We start from the raw sequence: 25,694 nt of genomic DNA, 5'->3' as shown, positions 1-25,694 counted from the left end.
GGAATGACAAAGTTTTATATACCCTCTATCACCACTGATGGTGGTGAAGGGTATAAAAATTAGAGTAGAACTAAATAAAATACGAAATCTATCTTGGAACAATATGATATCTACTCTAGACAAATCTACACGTCCATTCTGAAAAATTTCTTAAATTCTTAAGAAGAAAATAAAAACAAGTAAGAAATTATAGTCGGACGAGGCCGACCATATAATACCCTACACCTGTTACAAAAATAAAATGTGATTTAGTTTTCATAATAAAGCATTTAAGTTGAATTGTACCTTGCCTCAGATATACTTAAGCCATTTATTGTTGAACAAAATTGTGGACATTTAAGTCAAATTTTGAAGGGGGCTTTGTATAGGGGCTATGGTCAAATGAGACCCTAGAATTATAAAATGTATGAGAGTCTAGTCTAGTATAGAACTTGGTTTTGCAGCTTTTTGTCGAGATACGTGTATATTAAACATAATTATGAACTTAAAAGCCCTATTCGTCGGGTTCAGTTGTATAGAACTTGCTAAGTGAAATAATGGACCGACGTTAACCATTTTTAATTCGTCTCCGGTACCATAGAAGATCATGTGCCAAATTTCATTGAATTATCTTCAAAATTGCGACCTGAAGTTTGATTACAAGGACAGACGGGCGGATATACATAGCTAAATCGACTCAGAAATTGATTCTAAGCCGATTGGTATACTAAGGTGGATATAGGACTAATATTATTGTGCGTTAGAAACATCAGCAAAAAACCCAATATACCCTCTCCACTAAAGTAGTGTAGGGTATAAAAAATAAAAAACATCTCTATCCTAAAACACAATGACGTAGTATACTATACCTATTCTATACAACATATTTACTGCAGATACCCCAATTACACCCAACTGTATTATTTCCATATTAGCAGATGACACATCGATATTCACCGCAGACTTTCTATCAGTTGCTATAATATCCAGTTTAGAAAATGCCCTAGCAACTTTAAATACATATTTTTACAAATTCTTATAAATCCTGACATTTATGTAATTTTTAAGTCATTTCTGGAAATTTTCAGCCCTCTAGCTTTTTCCATTCGGACGTGTTTTCGTGTTTTCAACAGACGGACTGACATGGCTAGATCGTCTTAGAATCTAATGATATTTCGATGTGTTACAAACGGAATGACAAAAACATGTAACTAATGTAACTTTTTGTACCGTGGAATATGGTAATTTAATTTTTTATATCAAAGATGAAACCCAATTAGTTTTTGTGGGATACAATGTTTAACTTAAGAAATAATAGGAACAGGAACTCAATTATTATAAATAAGTAAATATATTAAGCTAAAGCTAAACATTTTATGTTTTTGCATAATTTCGCTTTTGCAACAGAGATCATCTCAATGGTGACCTAATATTTTGAAATATTTGAATGTAATATGTAAATTCTTACCTGCGCTTCCTGCTTCCATTCGTTATCGGTTGTATCTTCAGAATCGTCAAATTGACTTTTCCATTGACTAGCCAAAGTTAAGGCACCACCGCCTTTAGTGACCTGTTGCAGAGCAGATACATTCTCATCATCAATGAGGGCAAACTGCGTAATTGAATGATCCCCGCCCCCTGCACTACCTCTAGCTGTAGCTATAGTGGCTGTACCAGCACCACAAACACTACTATTGAGACGTTGTGTTGATCCTGCCACGGAAGATGGCCTCAGATTGGTTGAAGTATAAGAACGACGGGCAAGTGGTGGAGCAGGAACTGTAGCAGGAGCTGTGGTAGCCACCGAATTATTGACTTCAATAGCACAATGGTTTTTACTTATTGATGAAGGTTGTGAAACACGATTTGCCACTTCTAATGAAAAAGCAGTAGGCTCGTATTCCGATTCAAGAGCACAGTTAATTTCATTACCTTCTTGCGGATTCACTATGTTAGTTGCAATTTGTAACCGACTTATAAACGTATTTTTGGGCTGTTCCGCGACCGCTGCCGCAACATTTGTATTAGATGCACAACAGCGTTTATTTGAAGCATTTGTGGATGGTTTTTCTTGTTGTGCCGATTTTGCGCCACCATTTCCATCCTGACCAATGCCACTAGGAATTTGTGTATTTTTCTTAACATTCATTGAATTTCCTCCTCCGCCAACTCCACCCATTCCGCTGCCTAGCTCTATATTTTGTTGATTATCTCCGAAACTGATATTAGCAGATTTCAAATCATCAGCAGCGATTTTACTAGTATTTACTTTTCGTAATCGCCCACCGCCTCCATTCAAAGATGTAGAAGTTGTGCCATCCTCGCCCATCATCATACCATCCATTACAACATTTTGACTCTGAAATAAATATAATTATAATAATACATTTTATTATTATTAAAATTTAATGATAAGCTAAATTTTTAGTATGTTCGGCAATAGTGAAAATTTTGATTAGAGAATTCTTGTTTTTTTTTTTTCTTTTTATAAATTTCAAATCTCTTAATTAAAAAATCTAATATTTGAAGCATAACTAAGAATATAAGAACAAAATTGTTTCTTAAATTTTTAGCACGTCTCTGATATACATATATGGACCGTTTTTGCTTTTCCATAAAAAGTGGTAGAATAATAGAAAAAACAGACGGACTACTTTGGATTGCAGTTCATAAGAAATATACATATGTATACTAAAGATTTCACATAAAGCCCAAATTTTAATTTGCCTGCAATATGTAAACTAGAGTATTTTGGTGAGAAACAATGAAACATTTATCATAATTTATGTCAGTTTTCTTTTATATAAGACATGTAATTGATACATATAAAAAACTTACACTAATGTGGTGAAGCGGCGCAGAGTTATTTTGGTTTAGGGGTGATGTTACTGCTTTTTTGGAGGTTAAAACAGTTTGTTGTGGATTTGCGTGTTTATTTTGAAATATATTATGTTGTTGTTTATTCGGTTCCGACCTATAACTTGCAGCCAATACGGTGGTTTTTAATAAAACCGGTGTAACGCCAGCATGTTGCGTCACAGCAGCATTTTCAGTCTGACCATGCATTATCATCATTTGACTTGGTTGTTGTTGTTCTTTAATGTTGGTGTTGCGTACGCTTCCCCCTCCACCACCTCCACATGTTGTTATTGCTGGAACCTTATTGGAGTTATTTTGATTACTACTATTAAGATTTTGAAAATTATTTTCAGCCTGCGGTGAAGTGTTATTGCAATTTTTATCCACAACCTTAAAAGGAATATAAACATCATCTACTCAGGTTTATTATTTTCTTTAAATTGAAATTAATATTTTATTTTTATATAAGTATAAAGTGGTGTACACATAATACAATTTTTACCTTAACTTCGACTATGTTTAAATGTAATTCAAAACAATGATATTTAATAAATTTATCATCACAATGTGAGTTAATAATGACATGGAATGGTCAAGGAAATAATTTTTTTGCTGCACATTAACTCTTTTTTTTTGTTTCCAAAAATAATCAGTTAATTCCATATATTTGTTGTGGCGAGTAAAATTAAATCTATAGAAAAACTTTAGACAATCCTCAAATTATTTTCATTAACACACATACTTAAAATGTCGTGATCTAACAACTATTTAGAAAATACAATATTTAGGAAATACTAAATTTGTCTAGTTTTTTTAAAAATTAATAAATCGGACCAAATTAATTTTTTCTATTGTGTCTAAAGATATTACATATGTATATGTATATAATTAAGCTACTTAATTGTGTGAAATTCTAATTTTATTGTCGTAATCCGGAATATAATCAGTATAAAACAGAAAATAATAAGCATTTTTTGAACCCTCCTTACCACTGAAACACGCGTATAATTTGACTTAAATTAGTGTTCATCAAGTGACAATTAAAAAATAATATGGGCCTTTTTATGGGCCCTTATATGTATTTACCTTATCCTTAACGTGAAGGAGTTCAGCACTAGCAACTTGTGCTGAATCAACATCATTTCTTCTACGCAGCTATAAACAAGAAAAGAAAATAAGAAAAATAAATTACAGTTCTAAATTCGGCTATGCCGAATCTAATATACTCTTCAACATAGGTAGTATATTTTATAAAAAAAATTATTTTATTTATTTAGAAAAATACAAATTTCTGAAAATGTTTTTTAAAAATCTTCCGATTATCCGATATCTCCGATTTAACAGATTTTCGAAATCATGCCACATAGAACGATCTATTGCTTGAAACCTAAAGATATTTGGAGTCTTCAGCAACTTTATTTGAACATTATAAATGACGGACTTCGATATCCATAAATAGTAAGTAAGATAGCCGAACACGTCCGTCTATATAATATCCTACACCAACTATCAAATATTTCGGTAAATTAAATTAAAACATAAACGTGTCCTTAGTACTTTTAAGGGTAATTAAAGCTACTAACTATGTAAAAAACTATAAATTCCTTCACTATATTTGGAAAAGGCACTTCAATAAACAAATCTGTGAGATTTAGGCAGACGAACGAACATCGCAAAATCAATTTAAAATAAAATCCTAAGCTGATTATTGGTGTAAGATATAATAGTATCGCTAATTTATGTCAATAGTGACATTACTCAAAAAAACAATGTTTTCAGTAAAACTGTCTTGAATGTTTAAGCCATTTTATTGTTTGTTACAAAATTAATTGCCATGAAAAATTTTATTTCTTAGAATTAGTTGTAGAAGACATGTATTTTGAGTTATGGCACTATAAAAGTACTTAAATTAGAGACGTGAATAATTATAAATATTTTGAATGAAATATAACTTACATATTCAGTACCACTTGCGTTGGACGCTACAACCGTCATTTGCGTTATATTGCCATGGACATATTCATTTTTTACTTGAGCGTGATTAATTTGATTTGATTGACTGCAAGTAATGTTGGTTGCTGTGGTTGAATTACCTGTTGCATCAACCTTTTCCCAATCATATGGATCTGATTCTTTGACACCACGACGTTTCATACAACGTTCAAATAAGCCAATAAGCATCTAAAAGGAATTAAGAACATATAAATTTTTCTGGACAACAAGTAGATCCTTAATATGAATTTAAATGTTATTCAAAAATATTTCAGTGGTTGAATGCGACCATAACATTATCTTGGACCAAACAACATCTGCAGTAAGTATAGAAGCAGTTTAATTTAAAACTTTCGGATGGTCATATTCAAACAATGTAATAAAAAACAGTATTTTTTCAATTGCTCTTACTGAATGATAAGATTTGACTAAAAAAATTAATATATATTTTCAAGTGCTCACAGAATCCAAAACCTAACAGCGTTTTTGAAATCTGTGTACATAGACATTAATATTTAAAATTTTAAATATCACGATACCATGAGGACAATGATTTTTACATATAAATATGAAATAAGGAGATTATGACCAAGAGGCTAAACATAAATACTTTACCGCATAATCAGGACGATCAGCATAGGTTAAGGATTGGATATGTTCCAAGAATTGTTTTAAATCGGAAGGCAAATGTTTCAGTAGAATGCGATGATCATATTTTTCCTTGGTTAGACCTACTTGTTCCTTGTCTTTGATTTTTCTCCATGGAAGTTGACCATTAACAAATTCGACTAGCATATAAAAAAGGGACCAAAGATCATCATGTCGTCCCATTTCTCGATTTCTGTGAGCATTTATTGAGGCATAACGAACTGTACCGCGAAAGCCTGCCGCAACACGTGGACATCTAACCTCTCCTGTACCAGTTGTATATTGCCTCGCTAAACCAAAGTCTAGCATATAAACACGACGACAGTTGTATGGTAAACGTCCAATTGAGAAGTTACTCTGTAATAAACAAATGCTTTTCTTAAGATTTTTACATTTAAATTCTGTACATACCGGCTTAATATCACGATGTAAAAATCCAACCGAATGTATAGATTCTATTGCTTTCAGTATTTGCAGACCTAGCCGCAAAGTAGTACTTAAAGAAAATGCTCCCCTAGGCTGAGCGCGTCTTAACTCGGCCAAATTTTTGCCTTGTAATTGCATTACAACATAATTGAAACGATCATTACGACCACATCCTATGAAACGGCACACATGTTCTTTTCCTTGCAATTTTTTAAGTACCGCTACTTCCATTTTAAGTACCTGCTTAGGTTGTCGTGCTGATTCCACTTTCAATGCTACTTGTTCGCGTGTAATGAGATCTTGACCTTCATAAATCTCTCCAAATCCTCCACCACCAATTTTGCGAACCACCTGAAAAGTGAAGTGAAACATTTTCAAAGTAACTAGCTAGTAACTATCCACAAAAAATATAAATTTATATCGGGTATCCCGATAGGCTAGTTGGTAGTGTGCTAGCATGTCAGTCCGGGGGTTGTGGGTTCGATTCACACCAAAGACTCTGGTCTGCTACACTACAACGGGCGTATGGTAAGTGTAATGTTTTACTATTATTTTTTTCTCATTACATAAATTATACAGAAGCAATCTTTCAATTTAAAAATTATATTTAATGTTCAAAAAATAAATAGCATAGCTAATATTTAATATACTGGAGAGACCGATTATGGGACAGTGTATAATTTGTAATTACTGTTTGTTTATTGTAGAGCTATTTATAATAATTTACCTTAAAAAAACGGACGTATGGTCATCGTCACCCTGCTCGGTAAATTAGGTTAGAATATAATTTGTAATTGTATTGGAATGGACAAATAAATAATAAATTTATATTCAAATGAACCAAAGTTTTTTCAATTTAGAATAAAAAAATTCTATCACTATTTTTTATAAATATTATATTTTAAGATCTACGGTATTCATTCGAATAACTTATTATGCGAATAATCAAGAAAACAGACCTTATTCGATCACTAGAGTAAACTTCCTTTAATATGGACAAACAAATCATATAAATAACATACATACATTTATTCTATGCTGTAAGTGAGAAAGGGCGTAACAATATGGACATTAATTCCACTTAGATTGAAAAGTTCTTAACCGAGCTATGCGATTAAACAAAACTCTTTGAAAGAGGTAAATCCAAAATATTTCCTGGATGTATTCTGTAGTGTATTTGTAAAACATGTCTGCAAAATCATGTAGATGTTGTGGACAAATGTAAGTTCCATAAATTTAAAGCTTTAATCGTGAAAACATGGATATGGCATGATGGTTTTTTCAAATTAAATAAACTTTATTGATGTATTTATTTATTTATTTATGTACCAAAATACAGTGGTGAAAAAATTAATAGAATTGACGTTATTTTGTGGTGCAAATTATATTATCACAAAAACTAAGCGTTAGAATTTGATAATTTGTATCTCAAATAAAAGGTACTTTAATATGATGTATAGATTTTATTTTTTTTTATCCATAGTATGCTATTGGTATTTAAAAAATTTGTAGTTGGAAAAAAAGAAATTTGGAATTGGATTCATAGTATTGCACTAGGGACATAAGCTATGATTTCTTTAAAGGCGTTTTTGTATTTAATATTGAAAATTCTAATTAGAAATTAAATTTGTAATATAAAATATTTTTACTTTATTTTTATACCCTACACCACTATAGTGGTGGTGTAGGGTATCATATGGTCGGCCATGCTCGACTATGAAAACGTTTGTTTTTACCGTATGGTTCATGACAGCTGAATTTCTTAAATAAATAAATAAACAGATAGTGAAAAAAATTACTTTACATTAAATTAACGATATTTAGCTAATTTTTTTAGGAGAATATTTTTAAGATTTTCCTTTAAATATCATAAAAGTTTTAGGTTTATTAAAAAATAAAAGTTATTTAAACAAAATTTAACAATATTAGTTGTAATATTTAAATTTAGCTTCAAATTTTTAGATTCAGTTTAATATCTGCGATGGGTAGTCATCTTGAAGTGATGTAGATGCTTAAGCGTGATGATCTGTAGAGCCATGCTGTCGGGAATGGCCATCACAAGTTGGCGATTCCTGGTAGGGTCTCCCATTCCAGACGGGTCTACTTTGAGCCCGAAACCCTGTCTTGTAGCACCTGTTTCCCTATGGGACGGCTATCAGACGCTTTTCATAGATATTCTCCCCTCACTGAGAGGGGTGGTCATGGAAAGCAAGTCCGGTTGGTTTTATGAACCATACACTTGAATGTGTAATGTCCGTCCGAATCCACCAACGTCTGTTCCCATATTGGGCGGCGTCTGCCTCTGTTTCCCCTGTGAGGTCGACAGTTTAACCTAGCAGTAGGTTAAAAAAGCACCTGTCACTACGAAAAAAAAACAATGGAAGAGAAGAAGGAAGCATGCTCCATGGGTGAGGTATGAGATGGATTTAAGCTTAAAGAGGTGACTCCTGAGGAGATACCACGCAGGCCTCGATCCATCGCCAAAATACCGTCTGAGCCCTCCACTCCTGAAGAGATCTTGGAGATCCAAAAGTGCTGTAAGTGTCAGCTTCCAAGAAATAACTGGAAAGTTGTAAGGGTTTCTGAGGCTGATGGACCTTCAAGACATGTGAATAAGGAATCTCCGGGTCCAGATGGTATTATACCTGCCGATCTTCAAAAGAACGAAGATCTCGACACTCCATGGCTACTATAGATCTACAAAGCATGCCTTATTATGCTATACATCCGTCATATGTTGATGAGATATAATGTGGTCTTTATTCCTAAAGGGGGAAAGACATCACATACCTAACCATAGGACTATAGACCAATTAGTCTTGCGTCTTTTCTTCTCAAGTCTCTTGAAAGAGTCATTGTTGTATAACTGAGATAACCAATTGATTTGTAAATCACAACATGCCTATACCAAAGGCAAGTCTGTGGAAACGGCTCTACACTCGCTAATGCGACATGTAGAAAGTTCACTAGCGCACAAAGAGTATTCCCTTGTTGCCTTCCTGGACATCTATTTAACAATGTCGAACCCTATGCCATTATAGACGCACTTGATGTACTAGGGGTTGATCAGCAAACTCAGCAGCTTATTAAAAAACTTTTGAGTAATAGGGTCATGAGTGCAACGATGGGAGGAGTCAATGTCTCAAGACTTGCCAGTCGTGGCACACCACAGGGGGAGTCCTATCTCCCCTACTCTGGAATGTGGCTATGAACTCCTTACTAAATGAACTAGATAAAAGGAGAATTAAGACTGTCGCTTATGCTGATGACGTCGCGGTAGTAGTATCTGGTAAATTCCTAGATACTATATCAAACTGCATGGAATCTTGTCTTAACTTGCTCAGCAAGTGGAGTATTTCCTGTTGTCTCAGTGTAAATCCAATGAAAACTGAACTTGTTCTTTTTACAAGGAAGTATAAGATTGAAAATTTCATGCCTCCAAAGTTAAACGGAATAAGGCTCAATCTCACTGATCATGCGAAATACATTGGAGTAATTCTTCACAGTAAACTATCCTGGAATATGAACATCCAAAATAGGATAAATAAGGCTAATGTAGCTATTTACACCTGCAAGAGGGCAGTTGGTTCAAACTGGGATGTCAACCCTAAAGGTATCAACTGGATCTTCAAAGCAGTTGTTAAGCCCATGCAGGCATTAGAAATCGCTCCTCATTGTGCAGCCATCGAACGTACCTTACGAAATATTGCAATCCTAATCACGGGAGCAATGAGAACGACGCCAACGAAGGCCCTGCTAACAATAATGAATTGGTTACCAGCTGACCTGATGGCGATTCAACTAGCCCTTAATTTTGCAATCAGACTAAACGTGTGTGTTTAACGAATAGTTAAACACTTCGAATCCTTGCATCTTAATGTAGACTATTGCGTTGCGAAACCTCACTTCGACAGACGCTTTCACATCCGAGTTCCCAATAGGAATTCAGCACACGAGTCACACTCAAATGTTTTCACTGACGGCTCCAAGAGGAATGGAAGAGTGGGTGGTGGATTTTACATTGAAAGATTTGGAATCAAATCCACAGCAAAGCTGCGATTAAAAATCTAGCGGGTGTTTTTACGACATCTATGTTAACCGAAGAATGCCGGGTATCTTTGAATGAGATAGCGAGACCTTCTAGGATAAAGCTAATATGGGTCCCTGGATATAGTAATGGTCAGGGAAACTGTATAGCTGACGAACTTGCAGAAATGATGCGATGAGAGGGGAAGATGAAATCGACGCATTTATAGGTATCTCTTTTACTAACTGTAAGCTGCTGGTTCAGACTGAACTATATGAAATGGCTCAAATCAGATGGTTCAGTGAAACCACCTGTCTCAATTCGAGGTCAATTTGGTCAGGTCAAGCTTACTATTAAGCTTTCGCAGGGAACAGATAAGAATGCTGGTATCAGTCACAACGGGACACTGTACTATTGGCAATCCAGAAGAATGGCCAGAAGAATGGGTCTCGAATATAACGACTACTGTAGAAGTTGTAATAATAAGGAAGAAGAGGAAACAATACCTCACCGTCTCTGCTATTGACCATCATTCAATGGAAGAAGAGAACAATGTTTCAGCCTTGCTGCTTTATCATGTCTGGATAAGCTATCTGGGATATGACTAAAGAATATCCTAAACTTTGTGAATCAAATTGGATGGTTTAAATGTAAAAGTAGAGAGTAATAATCAAATGAACTCCTACGACCACTAGGCCCTTCTAAACCGAAACTAAACCTAATGCAAAGGATTTAAGCTTTAGGTTTATATTTTAGAATTTAATAGAGTTTTCAGCTTAGATTTTGTTTTCATATTTTAATTTGGCTTTAAATTTTCCGGCTTAATCATGTTCTTTGTTTTTCTCAAACATCTATTCTAATGTTTGAGAAAGTTTTATGGTGATTGAGGCTTTTCTGTCCGTCCGTATCGTACCCTGATGTATAAGTATTCACGTATGTAAGTATTACTTAAAATTTTATTCAACTTAATTCCTTTTGATTAATTTCTTTTTTCTTCTCTTTTTTTCAGGAAACTACTTATAAATATTACGGAAAACCTATAGATAAAATAACGCGATTGGACTACTATTAAAGGCTAGAGATCTATCCTAACAACGCGCACGTAAGGGCGATATCGGTCCACCTTTTCGCATAGCCCCCATACAAGTGACCCCCGAAAAACAGCATTAACATGGTGCACACGTCAGTATTTTGTGTTTTTTTTTTCCTTCATGAATACTCTACATATGTATATACTAAATGCATTCATTAATATTTTCCTATTACAATACACTTGTTTACGCTTAATTGATTTTTTTAAATGTTCCAGTTTTTAGTGCAATTGTCACAGAATTCATTTACACGATACTCTGTTAATAAAGGACACTTGTTTAATTGCACCCAATAATTTTTTAAACATTGAAATAATATTCTGCATTCTAATATTCTGAATTCGATATAACGAATTAAAAAAAAAAAATCTATAAAAAGAGGTGAAAATAATACGGAGAAATCACTAAACTCCATTATTAACCAAAAGCAATAACATATTAAAATCTTCAAATATACATAAATGAAAATAACAAATAAAAAATTATTTTCGGAAATATAAACAAGAATTGTTAAATAGATATACATACATTTTAATATAAAAATCTTTATTTATGGGAATATTATGATTATTTTACTAATTAAGTTAGAAATAACGTACGCACTGATACTCTTATCCAAACCTTAGACCAGTTTTATGTTTACCGGGTGCTCCGTAACTGGCTCAACTACATGCTAAGGAACAGATGGATAAGCTGCCAGATGTATAATCAGGATATTTCGCGGTACATGACAGGGCGGCATTTTGTCCCCTTTAATCTGGGTAACCACGATAAATAGCCTCCTAAGGACCCTAACCGAGAAAGGACTTAGACCTGTCTGCTATGCAGACGATGTCGTAATACTTCTTAGGGGAAAGGATCCAATTTACTTGTGTAGAAGGGCTGAGGAGGCTCTGAATACGGCCTTGAGCTGGGCTCAACCTAGAGGCCTCAATGTTAACCCGGCGAAGACAGAAATATGTCTTTTCACAAGAAATACAAAAATGTCTGAGTATACTGAGCCCTGTTTCCTGGGCAAAAAAATACCGCTGACAGACAGAGTTAAATACTAAGGTGTAATACTTGACCGGAAATTAAGATGGAGGCACCACATAGAGGAAAGGATTAACAAGGCACATCGGAGCTGGGCGCAATATAGAAGAACCATAGGCCTTAGTCCTACTATGACACATAGGCTCTATAAAAGTGTAATTAGACCAATCCTAAGTTATGCTTCAATAATCTGGTGGCCTCTCTGGAAAAAAGTGTAATATCAAACTACTACAGGTACATGCTGCTTGGGTATAAGTGTTTCAAAAAATGCTAAAGGTCTCCTTATGAAGAAACTCCTTACAATTTCTTTGTGATCTTATAAAGCTATAAAAGAAATTTCATTGAATATTTATAAAAGGTACCAACACAGTACCAAAAATACTACCCGTACCTCATTCTCCATTGAATTATTCAAATTTATGTATTTTGTTTAATATATTTTGTATCATTTCACAAATCGATGTTGTAAAACATATATTAAGAAAATCACGTCAGAGAGGAACCTTTCCCTCTTTAATGATGTTTTGCAAAAATATTTTTGAAAAACACATTTTTTGACCGATTACGGAAAAATATTAATAAAAAAATATGTATTTCACAAATTTCTAGTTAGGTAAAACTATAATATACATATTTAACTTAGGAGAAAGAATAATTCTTGACTTAAAGCATAAAGTGATAGTTTTCCCTAACTTAATCATGTTTCAAAAAATGCTAAAGGTCTCCTTATGAAGAAACTCCTTACAATTTCTTTGTGATCTTATAAAGCTATAAAAGAAATTTCATTGAATATTTATAAAAGGTACCAACACAGTACCAAAAATACTACCCGTACCTCATTCTCCATTGAATTATTCAAATTTATGTATTTTGTTTAATATATTTTGTATCATTTCACAAATCGATGTTGTAAAACATATATTAAGAAAATCACGTCAGAGAGGAACCTTTCCCTCTTTAATGATGTTTTGCAAAAATATTTTTGAAAAACACATTTTTTGACCGATTACGGAAAAATATTAATAAAAAAATATGTATTTCTCAAATTTCTAGTTAGGTAAAACTATAATATACATATTTAACTTAGGAGAAAGAATAATTCTTGACTTAAAGCATAAAGTGATAGTTTTTCCCTAACTTAATCATGTTTCAAACAAGTTAGAGTGCTAAATTCGGCTGAGCCGAATCTTAAATACCCTCCACCAGCTACTTTTATATTAATACTTTTCTAATTGATCAAATATTTGTAGAAATAAGTTTTCTCATGTCTTAAATAGAAAAATCCCAAGATTTAAACAGCTTAAATCTATTACAATTCCAAGATTTATTGAACATTACAAACACAATTTTCTTTATATTTTTATAGCGCTTAGCGATATTTAGTAATTTGCATGTATGCATGTGTGTGAAAAATTAAAGGATTTTCAAAATACATATATATATAATCTACACAAATTGATAATGCAACTAGTTAAATACGGTTAAAGTGCTTTCAGGGGCAGGACCTAGATATGACCAATTATAGTCCGATCGTAAAAAATTCTTTAAGCTAAATTTCTGTACATAAAAGCTATATTTCAGTAAAATTTTATATCTATATCGTAATTTAGTAATAAGTAACGTGTGTTTAAGTGATTTTCGGAAGGGCACCCATGTTATGAGCCGATCGTGAAAAATCTTGAAATAGAATTTTTGTATACAAAACTAATATTTGTGGCAAATTTTGTATCAATAGCTTTATTTGGTAATGAGTAATGTGCGTTTAAGAGATTTTCGTAAAAGGACATTGTATGGGAGCTATGACGAATTATGTATATAAAGACAAAATTTCAAAATTCTGTATCTATATCATTATTTGGTAATGAATATTGTGCATTTAAGTGATTTTCTGGAGGGGACCTAGTATGAGAGCTATGACCAAATATGGACCGATCGTAAAACAATTTTATAGTGTAATTTATGTATATAAGAGCAATAATTTTGCTAAATGTATGGCTATCAATATTTGGTAATGAATTATGTTCGTTTAAGTGATTTTCGGGAGGGAACCTTGTATGGGAGCTATGACCAAGGTTGGACTAATCGTGAAAAAATGTTGAAATAACATTTATGTGTACAAAAATAGTATTAATGCCAAATATTTTATGGGTATCACTATTTGGTAATGAGTTATGTGCCTTTCAGTGTTTTCTGAAAGGCACCTTGTATAGCAGCTATGATCAATTATGGACCGATAGGAAAACAATTTCACAGTAATATTTCTCTGTATATGAGCAATACTTCTGCCAAACTTTATATTTAGTAATGAGTTATGTGCGTTTAAGTGATTTTCGGGAGGGGACCTTGTATAGGAGCTATGACTAGTTATGGACCGATCGGAAAAAAATGTCTCAGTAATATTTCTGTGCATATAAGCAATACTTGTTCCAAACTTTATATCTTAATTAAGTAATGAGTTACGCGCGTTTAAGTGATTTTCAGGAGGGACCTTGTATGGGAGCTATGACCAATTATGGACCGATCAGAAAAAACTTTCACATTTCCCATATTTCTATGCATATGGGCAATACTTATGCCAAATTTTATATGGATATCTTAATTTAGTAATGAGTTATGCGCGTTTAAGTGATTTTCGGGAGGGGACCTTGTATGGGAGCTATGACCAATTATGGACCGATCGGAAAAAACTGCTAAAGGTCTCCATATGAAGAGACTCCTTACAATTTCTATGTGATCTTATAAAGCTATAAAAGAAATTTCATTGAATATTTATAAAAGGTACCAACACTACCCATACCTCATTCTCCATTGAATTATTCAAATTTATGTGTTTTGTTTAATATATTTTGTATCATTTCACAAATCGATGTTGTAAAACATATATTAAGAAAATCACGTCAGAGAGGAACCTTTCCCTCTTTAATGATGTTTTGCAAAAATATTTTTGAAAAACACATTTTTTGACCGATTACGGAAAAATATTAATAAAAAAAATATGTATTTCTCAAATTTCATAAAAATACAAAAAAAATGTAGCAAAGAAACACATAATTAGCCGTTTTTGCTAGTTTAGATTGAATTTCTTTTTCCTGTTTTTTCCTCTAGGGGTGGACTTTCGAATACACATATCTCTGAAACTAAAAACTCATCGTCTAAAATATTTTTACTTTAGAACGAAAAAAAATCAGACTATAACATAGAAGTAAACATTTTTCCTTTTTTTCGCCTTTTCTCCTATTTCGAAACGGAAGTTTGCTACATAATACATATTTTAGACACTTTAATCGGAAATGTTTTTGCTTGAGTATAGACAATAATTAGTATTTACTCCCAAAAGTACGAATTTTGTCTCTTTTTCATCCACATACCCCTTCTTGTCCCTTCTTATCCCAGATTTTCCTTTTTTACCCGTTTTTTCCCCTAAGGGTGGGATTTCTATATATATGTACATATGTCTGAGACTATCAAAATCATAGTTTATAATATTTTGACTTTAGAATAGAAAAAATCGTTCTTAAAGCACAAAAGTACTAATTTTGTCATATTTTCGCCATTTGGCTTATTTCTTTTGTCCCCTTCCGGTCCAATTTTCGCAACGGCACTTTGGTAATATATATTTCTAACAAATTATTCCTATTTCTTTTGTCCCCTTCCGGTCAAATTTTCGCAACGGCACTTTGGTAATATATATTTCTAACAAATTAAGTAGTTTAATCGAAAATGATTTTGCTTAAGGATAGACAAAATCAGTATTTACTATAAAAAGTACTCATTTTGCCCGTTTTTCACCCATTTTTGCCCCCTCCTAGTCCAAGTTCTGAAAAAATATATAGCCTATAACACTCTCCAAGTATAGATCTAACTATGTTCCAAATTTGAAGAAAATCAGTCCAGCCGTTTAGGCGTGATTGACGAACAAACAAACAAACAAACGAACAGACTTACAAAGAGATTTATAATATATATTAGGATATGAGGAGGCACTTACAGCTCATAACTTTAGGCGAACTGGCCAAAGGCGGTTATAGGATACGTCATGAATGTATACTGGACACATTGGAAGGCTATACACAATCATCGGACGTGCCCGATCGCATACCAGAGACAAAATATGTCGGAAACTTTGAAACGCTGATCCCAGATAGAATGTCTTTTTTTTAAATAGAACAAGCACAACTTATGCGAAGCATTGTGTTGGAACTAGGAAAATAGGTTGTGGGAAGGAGGATAGAGGGAGTAGTGTTTGTGGACATTTGTTTTAAATCTTCTTATATCGAAAGTGGCAGGGAATGCCTCTGCAGGAAGTTTATTCCACATGCGAACAGTGCGGCTGAAGAATGAATTTTCCCTGTAGTGTGTTGTGCGGTTCACTGGCCAATCTACCACAAATGGGTGTGTTCTTGAAGAAAGACATATGTTACGCAAGAATATACGGGTATCGGGAACAAGTTCCCTAATTTCAAAGGAACACATTCCATTGTAGTATCGATAGAACAGTGAAATACATCCCACGTTGCGACGGTGCTCCAGTGAATCAATAGAGTTGGATACCCTACTGTCACCGATAAGTACCTTCGCCCTCTCCTGTACGCGATCGAGTAGCTCCAAAATAGACTTCGAAGCTCCGGGCCCATACATGAGAATTGTATTCCATTTTCGGTCGGATATAAGTGGTGTAATAGTAAGAAGATCAGATGGAGTGAAGTATGTCTTACACCGTTTCAAAAAACCGAGACACTTGAATGCTTCTTTCGACACTTGAAAAATGTGTTCAGTCCAGCGGACATCGCACTGAATTTTCATGCCGAGAACATCAAGAGTTTCTGATTCCTTAATATTTACACCACCCATATATATAGATGGAACAACAATATCTGCCAAGCGTTTATGTGTTAAAAAACAACATTGAGTCTTGCGGGCGTTAAAATCGACTCTGTTAACACGACCCCATTCAGAGATTTTAATCAAGTCGTGATTAAGCGATTCATTCATATTGCGCCTCATTGCCCCAATCTCTAGAGGGCTTGGCCTATAATTGAATGAATAAGAATGACAGATACTGCTGTCATCCGCAAAAGAGTAGATAGAATTGGAAGTTTGACATAGAAGGTCATTTATAAAGATAAGAAATAGGGTAGGGGAAAGAACGGAGCCTTCCGATACCCCTAAATTAATCTTGAACTCGTTTGATGAGATCCCATCTATAATAACTCGTATAGTGCGATCTCTGGCCTTTGAAATATCTAGAGCCATATATCTACTTCGCCAAAATGTTGAATGGAAGGACACCATTTCTCCGAAAGAAAGGCTAGTAGGTCTCCCGTAGTGCGACCTCTACGAAAGCCATACTGGCGGTCGTTAAGTAAATTGTTGGTCTCTAAATACTTGACAAGATGGAAATTGACCATACTTTCCATAACTTTAGAAAGTGCTGAACAAATTGCTATTGGACGGTAATTTTCAGCATTATTAGCCTCTCCCTTTTAAGGAATTGGCGTTACATTTGCAATCTTCCAGCATGCAGGAAATTTGCCGCATGGTATGCTGAAAAGATTAGCTAATGGACGAGCTAGCGTCGAAGAGCACTGCTTCAAGACCAGTGCCGGTATGCCATCTGGTTCAGGAGACTTGTTTATAATGAGATCTGTTAAAACCTTTTTAACGGCACGCGCTCGAAAGAATATATTTGGCATAGTTACTGATACCCTTTCGAGCTCGGGCAGTAGTTGATCGCTAACCGGCAAGCAAGAATTGTTTGCGAATAACTCAGCTAAAAGGTTAGCTTTATCAACCGGGTCATGTTTGGTCATCCTTGAAGGCGTCGGAATTGAAGAACTAGCATTATCCTTTACACGTTTAACGAACGACCAAAAATTTTGCTGCCCTTGGGAGCAGCAAGAACCGCAGCGTGAAGGCGCTGATCGTGTAGAGCTTTTTGGCGTCTTAGCACTCTGGCACACGAAGACCCCGCCATTTGCGCAGCTTATCAGTTTGGACGTTTTTGTTATTACGCCAAAAGCTTTCTCTCTGGATCAGATTGCATTTTTGCACTTCTGATTAAACCAAGACTTTTGCCTAGGTCTAATCGACGATTTTTTTGATGGAATGAATGTTTTCATTCCCAGCATAATTATATTTTCAACCATTTTCGCCATGGCATTGACGTTATTGTCTAGGAAACAAAGTTTCCAATTGAATTGCCTATAGAATTCTTTGAGCTGAGCCCAGCAAGCATTTTCGTAAATAAAAATTAAACGTTTCGAAGCTGTTTTTGAAACGTTACGAAGTTCAGAGAGCGAAAAGGAGGCGGAGATGGTGCAGTGATTCGAATTTCCGAGAGGTGCAAGAATATCCACTTCATACTTATCAGGATGTGAGGTGAGTAAGAGGTCGAGGGTATTATTTTGGTGCCCTTCAACACATGAAGAATGTGTTGGTTCATTCACTAATTGCGCAAGGTGGTTGTGCGCAGCAAATAACTCAACATATTGGCCTTCCGGAGTTGTATGACTTGAATGGCAAAGCCAAGATGAGTTGTGAACATTGAAATCACCAGCAACTACAATTTCACTGTTCGGACAACTCTCAAGAATTTTCAGTATGGAATCGGAAAGGGCGTCGAAGTTCAATATGGTAGCATACTTTCCCCCTTTTAGTAAATAGTGTGTCCTGATTTTGAATTTAACCCAGAGACAGCTAAATTCGGTATCATTCGTGCCTAATTGTTGCTGGCACTGGTACACAACTTCATTGCGAACGTACATAGCAATGCCCCGATTAAAGTTGAAAAGCGATATTTTGTAGTAAATGTTTTATTTCGAATGAATATATTATGAGAATTGTAAAATCAACAAATACAAAAATACATTCAATATACAAAGTATATTATACATAACATAACAATTTAAATCAACACTTTCCCTTGTTATGAGATTCCTTAACCGATTTGATTACAAAGCATCTTCAATCTTGTAGGTTTTAAGGGTTTTGTCATCAAATCCGCTAATTGATCTTGAGTAGAAATTTGTTGAATTTCAAGTTCTCTTTCACTGAGTTTTTCACGAACAAACAAACAAACTAATATGTTTCGTTCGTCTATGATATTGTGGATTTTGGGCCAATCGTACAGCAGCAGAATTATCAACGTAAAGTAAAGGAATGTCATTCAAACCAATTAAATCTGCATATAAGCGCCTTATCCAAATAGCTTCTTTTGTTGCTTCTGAGGCTGCTACTATTTCGGCTTCCGTTGTGGATGTAGCAACCATAGTTTGCCTTTGGTTTAACCATGAAATAACTCCTCCAGCAAATTTCAAAATAACACCTGTTGTGGACCTTCCTTCCACTGTAGCATTTAAGTTCTTGGTCTGACTTGTTTTTATAAGAAATTCCGTAATTTACTGTTCCAGATATGTAGTGAAGAACTTTTTTGACACGGATAACATCATCATTCGAAGGATTTTCTAACGTTCTAGACAGGAACCCTACACTATAGGCTAAATCAGGTCTTGTTCCCAACATTAAATACATAATGGCTCCTACGGCTTGTCTATATGGAAATTGAAAACTCTTCATGTTTTCGAAACTTTCACCTTTTAACATTGGCGAGGAAATCGATCTGCTTTCTGAGAATCTGAATCTTTCTAAGACCTTCTTTGCATACGCCTCTTGGTTAATAAAAATTCCATTATCATCTCTTTTTATTTCCAATCCTAGAAAATAGCTTGGATCTTTGGTAGTTATTTTGAATTCTCTTCTTAATTCTATTAAAAACACTTCCAACTCTTTGGGATCTGTAGCAGCTACTAGGCCATCATCTACATATAGGTCAAGTATTAACTTCTTACTATTTTTATCTCTCATATATAAGCATGGATCCGCTTCACTAGCCTTAAAACCAAGCTCCAATAAATACTTCCCAAATCTTCGGTTCCAGCATCGTGGGGTTGCTTCAATTCATATAAACTTCTTTTAAGTTTGCATGCCTTCTTAGTACCATCATCAAAATCTTCGGGCTGTTTCATATAAATAATATCCACAAGATATAATTGTTGAAACATCAAATTGAAATATATTCATGACTACCAGCTACACTTAGAATAGCTCTAAGTGTTCCCAATTTGGCTACTGGGCTAAATGTTTCATTGTAATCTACACCTTTACGCTGTTTAAAGCCTTTTATTACCAATCTTGCTTTATATTTGTCTATACTTCCATCAGGATTGGTTTTCACTTTAAATACCCACATGGCAAAGCTTTGGAATCTATTGGGAGATCAGCCATTTCCTACTTTTGGTTTTCTGTTAAAGAATTTATTTCGGAATTCATGGCTTTCATCCATTCTTTCTTTTCCGCACTATTAATTGCATCACCAAAAGTAGTTGGAGTTTCAATTTGGCTTACAAAATCTTGAGCCGCCATATGTAATAAGGTGCGATCTCTAAGTCGTTTGCTCATCGGTTCCTCATCCTCTTTGGTAAATGATCTCTTACGTTTATTTACCTAGAATCCATGGAAATCACTTATATCGGATTCTGAATAACCATCTTCTATACACTGTTCATAAGATTCGTTTTCTTCAGTATCTGAATTATTTTCCTGGTGACTAGGTTGGGATTCGCTCACGGCATATTGACTGTCCTGAGAAGTGTTTGGCTGTAACAGATCTCCTTCATCAATTGGCTTTATATAATTTTTAAATTTTAATTTAATTTCATCACCCTTATCTTCCGAAATATTCTCACTAGCATCTTGGAATTCATCACAATTTATTAGTTCTTCACTAAACTTAATATCTCTTGATAATAAGGTGTGTTTCAGAAAAATGTTTAATAAATTTTATAAATTATTTTCCCCTAAAGACTTTCCATGGACTTTACATCTAGTTAGCACTGCTGACCACTCTAAAGCAGGTGTATTTTTGTTGTTAAACCAGTTTTTGAAGAATCTAATGTTGGGTATAAAAGCATTTTCTTGCTGAAAATTTAGTTTTTTGTTGGACTTTGTGCCATAAAAAGCACAAAATTAATTTCTAGAGTTCTGGCATAGGACGTACTGTTAGTTTTACATGAATGAAATTGGAATTGGAGGCAGACGTCGGAGCAAAAATCTGCACTAACCATTACCAACCCATCACCAAAATTTCTCTTGGAAAAATGTAGGGAATCCTTGCTCATATCTCTCCAGTATCCTTATTTTCTCTCTTTTTTCCTTCGAAAATATAAACTGAAACGCCAATCTGAGCTTTTATATTTTTTAAACTCAAAGTTGAATTGTTCTTTTTATGAATAATATGGGGTATTTCTCGCTGGAAAAGAGTTTTCTGTCATGCTGATCACTTGGTTTGTGCTTAATTATCACGATTAATAAAAAAAAATAACAACTTTCTCAATCCTATCAAATTTCTGAGCAATTTGCCTAAATTTCAAATGTTGGTCTTTTATGGCCGAAATTTTACCTTTTGCAGGGTCAGAATGAAAAAAATCTACATGATACATCAAAGCCACAATTTTTTCGTTATTTTAGGACCAATTATAACCAAGATTTTTGGCCTACTAAGTTGCATAATGGATTTTTATTGACTTGGTTTTATAATTATGAAACATTAAAATAACGGAAAACTTCCAGAAATGCAACAACAATAATCTCAAATTTATTTTTTTGTATATGTATAGTAAATGCAAAATGTATTATTTGTAAAATTTTTTTGTAGATCCATTCAATACTTGAAGAGAAATTCGAAAATTATATTTGTTCTTATAATTTTGAAACACACCTTATTATACTGTGATTTTCTTTTACATAAATTCGGTAACGTTCTTCTGTGTCATATCCAATTAAGTAGCCCTTGGTTGCCTTTGAATCCATTTTATTTTTCTTCTGACTAGGAACATGGGCATAGCATTCACTTCCGATTATTCTTAAATGATTTATTCTAGGCTTTCTTCTAAACCATAGCTCATGTGGGCTTTTACATTCAACATAGGTCTTTCGAGTTCGATTTAGAATGTAAATGGCTGTGCGAACTAATTCAGCCCAAATGGCTTCAGTAAATTTTACGTTCTTATTTGAATGCTTAAATGTTCGAGCCATTTCAATCACTGTTCTATTTTCTCGTTCACTTGCACCGTTTTGTTGTGGTGTGTAAGGAGCAGCCATCCTCTGTGTCACTCCATATTCTTTTAAAATTTTTCGTACTTCAAAATTATCAAACTCACCTCCATTATCGCTTAAAAATTCTTTAATTGGGTTTTCAGAGCATCTTTAACTTCAGATTTTTCTTTCAGTAAGTAGCCAAAACAATATTTAGTATATGAATCTTTAAATATAACTAAATATTTCTTTTTACTAAAGGATACTGGAAATGGACAACATACATCGGATGACATTAAGTTGCCTGGACTACTAGCCTTCTCTCTAGTTCCAAATGGTTGACGATGAGACTTTCCATAAAAGCAGGACTCGCATAGCTTATTGTCTAACTTTACATTGATACCAAGTTCTGTCTTGAGTTTTTGTTGAACATGTCGATTATCTTGATGTCCCCATCTCTCATGATATAATTGCAACATATTATCAGCTTCTGTAGAATTAACTTCATTTATTGTTCTTGAAATGACTGGTTCGATATCTGCTTTGTATAGAGAACCTCCTTTTTGTCGATGTCCAACTAACAAAACTTCATTGTTTAATAACAGTTTACAGACAGTTGTAGTCGACTTAAATTCACTATTATTCATTTTATCTTGGGTAGACAATACAGAGAACAAGTTCCTGGATATGTTCGGAACATACCAAACATCTGTCAAATCAAATATTAGTACCTTGTTGTTTACTTTTGATTTGATCTCTATAGTTCCCTTATTAAATTTTTCAAAGGTTTTAAATACACTTCTATTATTTGTAACATGGCGGGTTGCACCATTATCAATCCACCAATCATTTGAAAAATCTTCATTGATTGCGTTTATTTCGTCACAAATTAATGGTAGTATCCGGTGAGATGTACATTTTACTTCACTTATCTTTTCCTTTACTGGCTTACCGTCGTTGATACATTTTCTGTTTTTTGTTGCAATAATTACAGACATCAGATTTCTTATTCGGTATGTTGCTTGCTGATGATGCCTTCTTCTTAAAATTATTCACCACTAAAGCGTCTTCATTTTTGACGGCATTTGCTCCTTTACAATTTCTTTCATACATACATAGTTGTGCTGACATTTCATCAAAATTCTTTTCTTCATTCTTGGTTAAAAGCATCCAGCTTGATTTGAACGTATCAAAATATGTTGGTAAAATCTGAAGAATTTTACATACTAGTAAAACATCTGGCAGTGGATTTTCATTTCTTGCTTTTAAACCGTTGTTCAGTTCCTACCATAAGCTTTTAAGTTTTGCTATATGTAGACTTACATCTTCATTTGTGTTCCACATGAACGAAAAAAATCAATACAGATTTTGAATAATTGATCTTTGGATCTCGCTTCAAATTGTAGCATTAATGATTCCCAAACTGTTTCCTTATCCATTATCTTTTGGTATACTTCATCACTTACTGGGCTTGTAATCATAGACTTCGCATAACTATTTGCCTTTCTGTACAAGTCTGTTTCATCTCTGTGTATCTTCTTTTCTTCAGCTGTTGCGGTGACTGGCAGTGGTACTGGTTTCATTAACTTACCATCTATAACATCAACTGCTCCTTCATGATAATCCAATAAATCACGCATCTTGCGCCTCCAGATTGGATAATCCAATTCATTTTGAAGAGGCTTGACGTGTTTTGAAAAATTCATTTTTATTTACAGATTCTTCTTATAGTCTTGAAGTATTTAAATCTTGATAAATTGTCTTCAATATCTTGCAAAATTTCTTGAAAAATTCTTGCTTTTCTTGATTTCTTCAAAATTTTCTTTATTTGAAGTTTCTTAATTTAATTTTCTGAGTTTCCTGGGCACATAACCTTTTGTAGTAAATGTTTTATTTCGTATGAAAATATTATGAGAATTGAAAAATCAACAAATACAAATATTACTAATATAAAAATACAATCAATATAAAATCATCATAAAAAGAAGAAAAATTCGCTCTCAAAATCAATGCGAAAGCGACCCGCCATTACGATACAAGAAGAGGTTTAAATCAATTGTCTATTTCCTATGATATAGTGTTCCTACAATTGATTGTTATTAATGAAACTGCTTGGTGACCAGTGCTATACCTTCCTCATCAAACAGTTCAACAACAATCAATATAACAACACCAATGTCACAAGAAATTAGTGGTCAGAGGATAGGGAAAAGGTTTCACAATGACGCAGTTAAAAGGAGCCATAAAAGCCCTGATTTGGTCATTATGATATAAAACGACCTATGGTGTCTACACTATTAACAAGTGCCAACGCTGTTGGAAATTGTGATTTTTTCTGCTGTATTTTTGTTGCATTTAGCGGTGTTTTTATTTTAAGTTTATTTTTCTGTTTTATTTGTGAATATTGTTATTGTTGCATTTAAATTGTATTTTTTTATGTTATTGTTTTGTTTTAGAGAGTGTTGTGTTGTTTTAGAGAGTGTTGTGAATATTTGTTTTTGTTCCATATGTGTATTGTGTTTTATTATTTTAATTTTCAATATATTTCACTACTTTTTAATTTTTTGTTTTTTCTTTTTTAATTGTATGTTTGTAAATTTTTTCTTTAACACAACGGTGGGGACAATATAAACATTAAATCACGACATTAAACTACGGGCAGAGTAAAAACACGTGTGAACAGAAACAGAAATATACCACCGTTTACCCAATCACAACCCTAGCTTCCAGTCAGGAGTACGAGCAATAACGGAATGCGTAAATTGGATTAGAATAAATATGGCGCCCACAGGGCTTAACATATTTATCGACAGCTAGAGGGCAATTAGGGCGATGTCTGATGATAATGTTAAATCTAAAACCGTATTGGATTGCAAAAAGGCTCTAACCGAATACTTTCCCAGAGGTAAGGTGATGTGAACCTCACATCATATGGGTACCAGGCCACTAGGGAGTAGTCGGCAATGAAAGAGCGAATGTAATAGCTTTAAAGGGAAGGGAGCTCGATGTAGTTAACCTGACGAACGCAAAACCATTTGACGCAACGAGAGCAGAATTAAAATTATGGATGAGAGAAACCCATAAGTCCTCTTGGAAAAATGAACCGTGGGTAGAACCACAAAGATCCAATGGGGTGACCCTAATGAGTGCAAGACGACAAGCCTCCTCAAAATGAACAAGTCTGAGGTTAGTATGATGGTACGTATTCTGAGTGGACACACGGGATTACGGGCTCACATATACAAAATTGGAGGTGCGGACGAATGTAGAGCATGTAGTGAGGACACTGAAACTCTAGAGCACTTTCTTTGCCATTGTCAGGCTTTCGCCGAAATTAGATCCAAATATCTTGGAAGTGATATTATACCTGATATAATATCCCTCAAGAACACTATTTGGAAAATTCTTAAGAATTACCTCCAGGAATCTGAGTTTCTGAACATCGGACGATAATACATTTAGTGAATAATAAATAATTTTTTTTATATATTATTTTCCATGAACAGGCCCGATAGTGGCCTTGGTGTATTTCTTCGGATCTGATGTAA

At 34.0% G+C, this 25,694-nt stretch overlaps 1 protein-coding gene across 14 annotated transcripts in view; it reads right to left on the bottom strand.

Annotated features, from left to right (window-relative positions):
- LOC119613791 (tau-tubulin kinase homolog Asator) overlaps window positions 1-25,694 on the bottom strand; it is a 195,965-nt gene that overhangs the window by 41,356 nt on the left and 128,915 nt on the right. For 12 of the 14 annotated variants that reach the window (XM_037969852.1, XM_037969883.1, XM_037969905.1 and 9 more), the window contains 6 exons: window positions 5,890-6,255; window positions 5,446-5,835; window positions 4,795-5,019; window positions 3,925-3,993; window positions 2,818-3,228; window positions 1,448-2,338 (listed from right to left, as the gene is read on the bottom strand). In XM_037969852.1, coding sequence (XP_037825780.1) covers window positions 1,448-2,338; window positions 2,818-3,228; window positions 3,925-3,993; window positions 4,795-5,019; window positions 5,446-5,835; window positions 5,890-6,255 — 2,352 coding nt within the window. The remainder of the gene's footprint in view (window positions 1-1,447; window positions 2,339-2,817; window positions 3,229-3,924; window positions 3,994-4,794; window positions 5,020-5,445; window positions 5,836-5,889; window positions 6,256-25,694) is intronic. The other 2 variants (XM_037969842.1, XM_037969934.1) reach the window with 1 other exon arrangement.

The sequence above is a fragment of the Lucilia sericata genome, unplaced genomic scaffold (genome assembly GCF_015586225.1).
Source record: "Lucilia sericata isolate MDLA Ls3-8-SP2 unplaced genomic scaffold, ASM1558622v1 Contig000040F_arrow, whole genome shotgun sequence".
NCBI classification, from domain to species: Eukaryota; Metazoa; Arthropoda; class Insecta; order Diptera; family Calliphoridae; genus Lucilia; species Lucilia sericata.
This window is presented reverse-complemented; position numbering and strand designations above follow the sequence as displayed.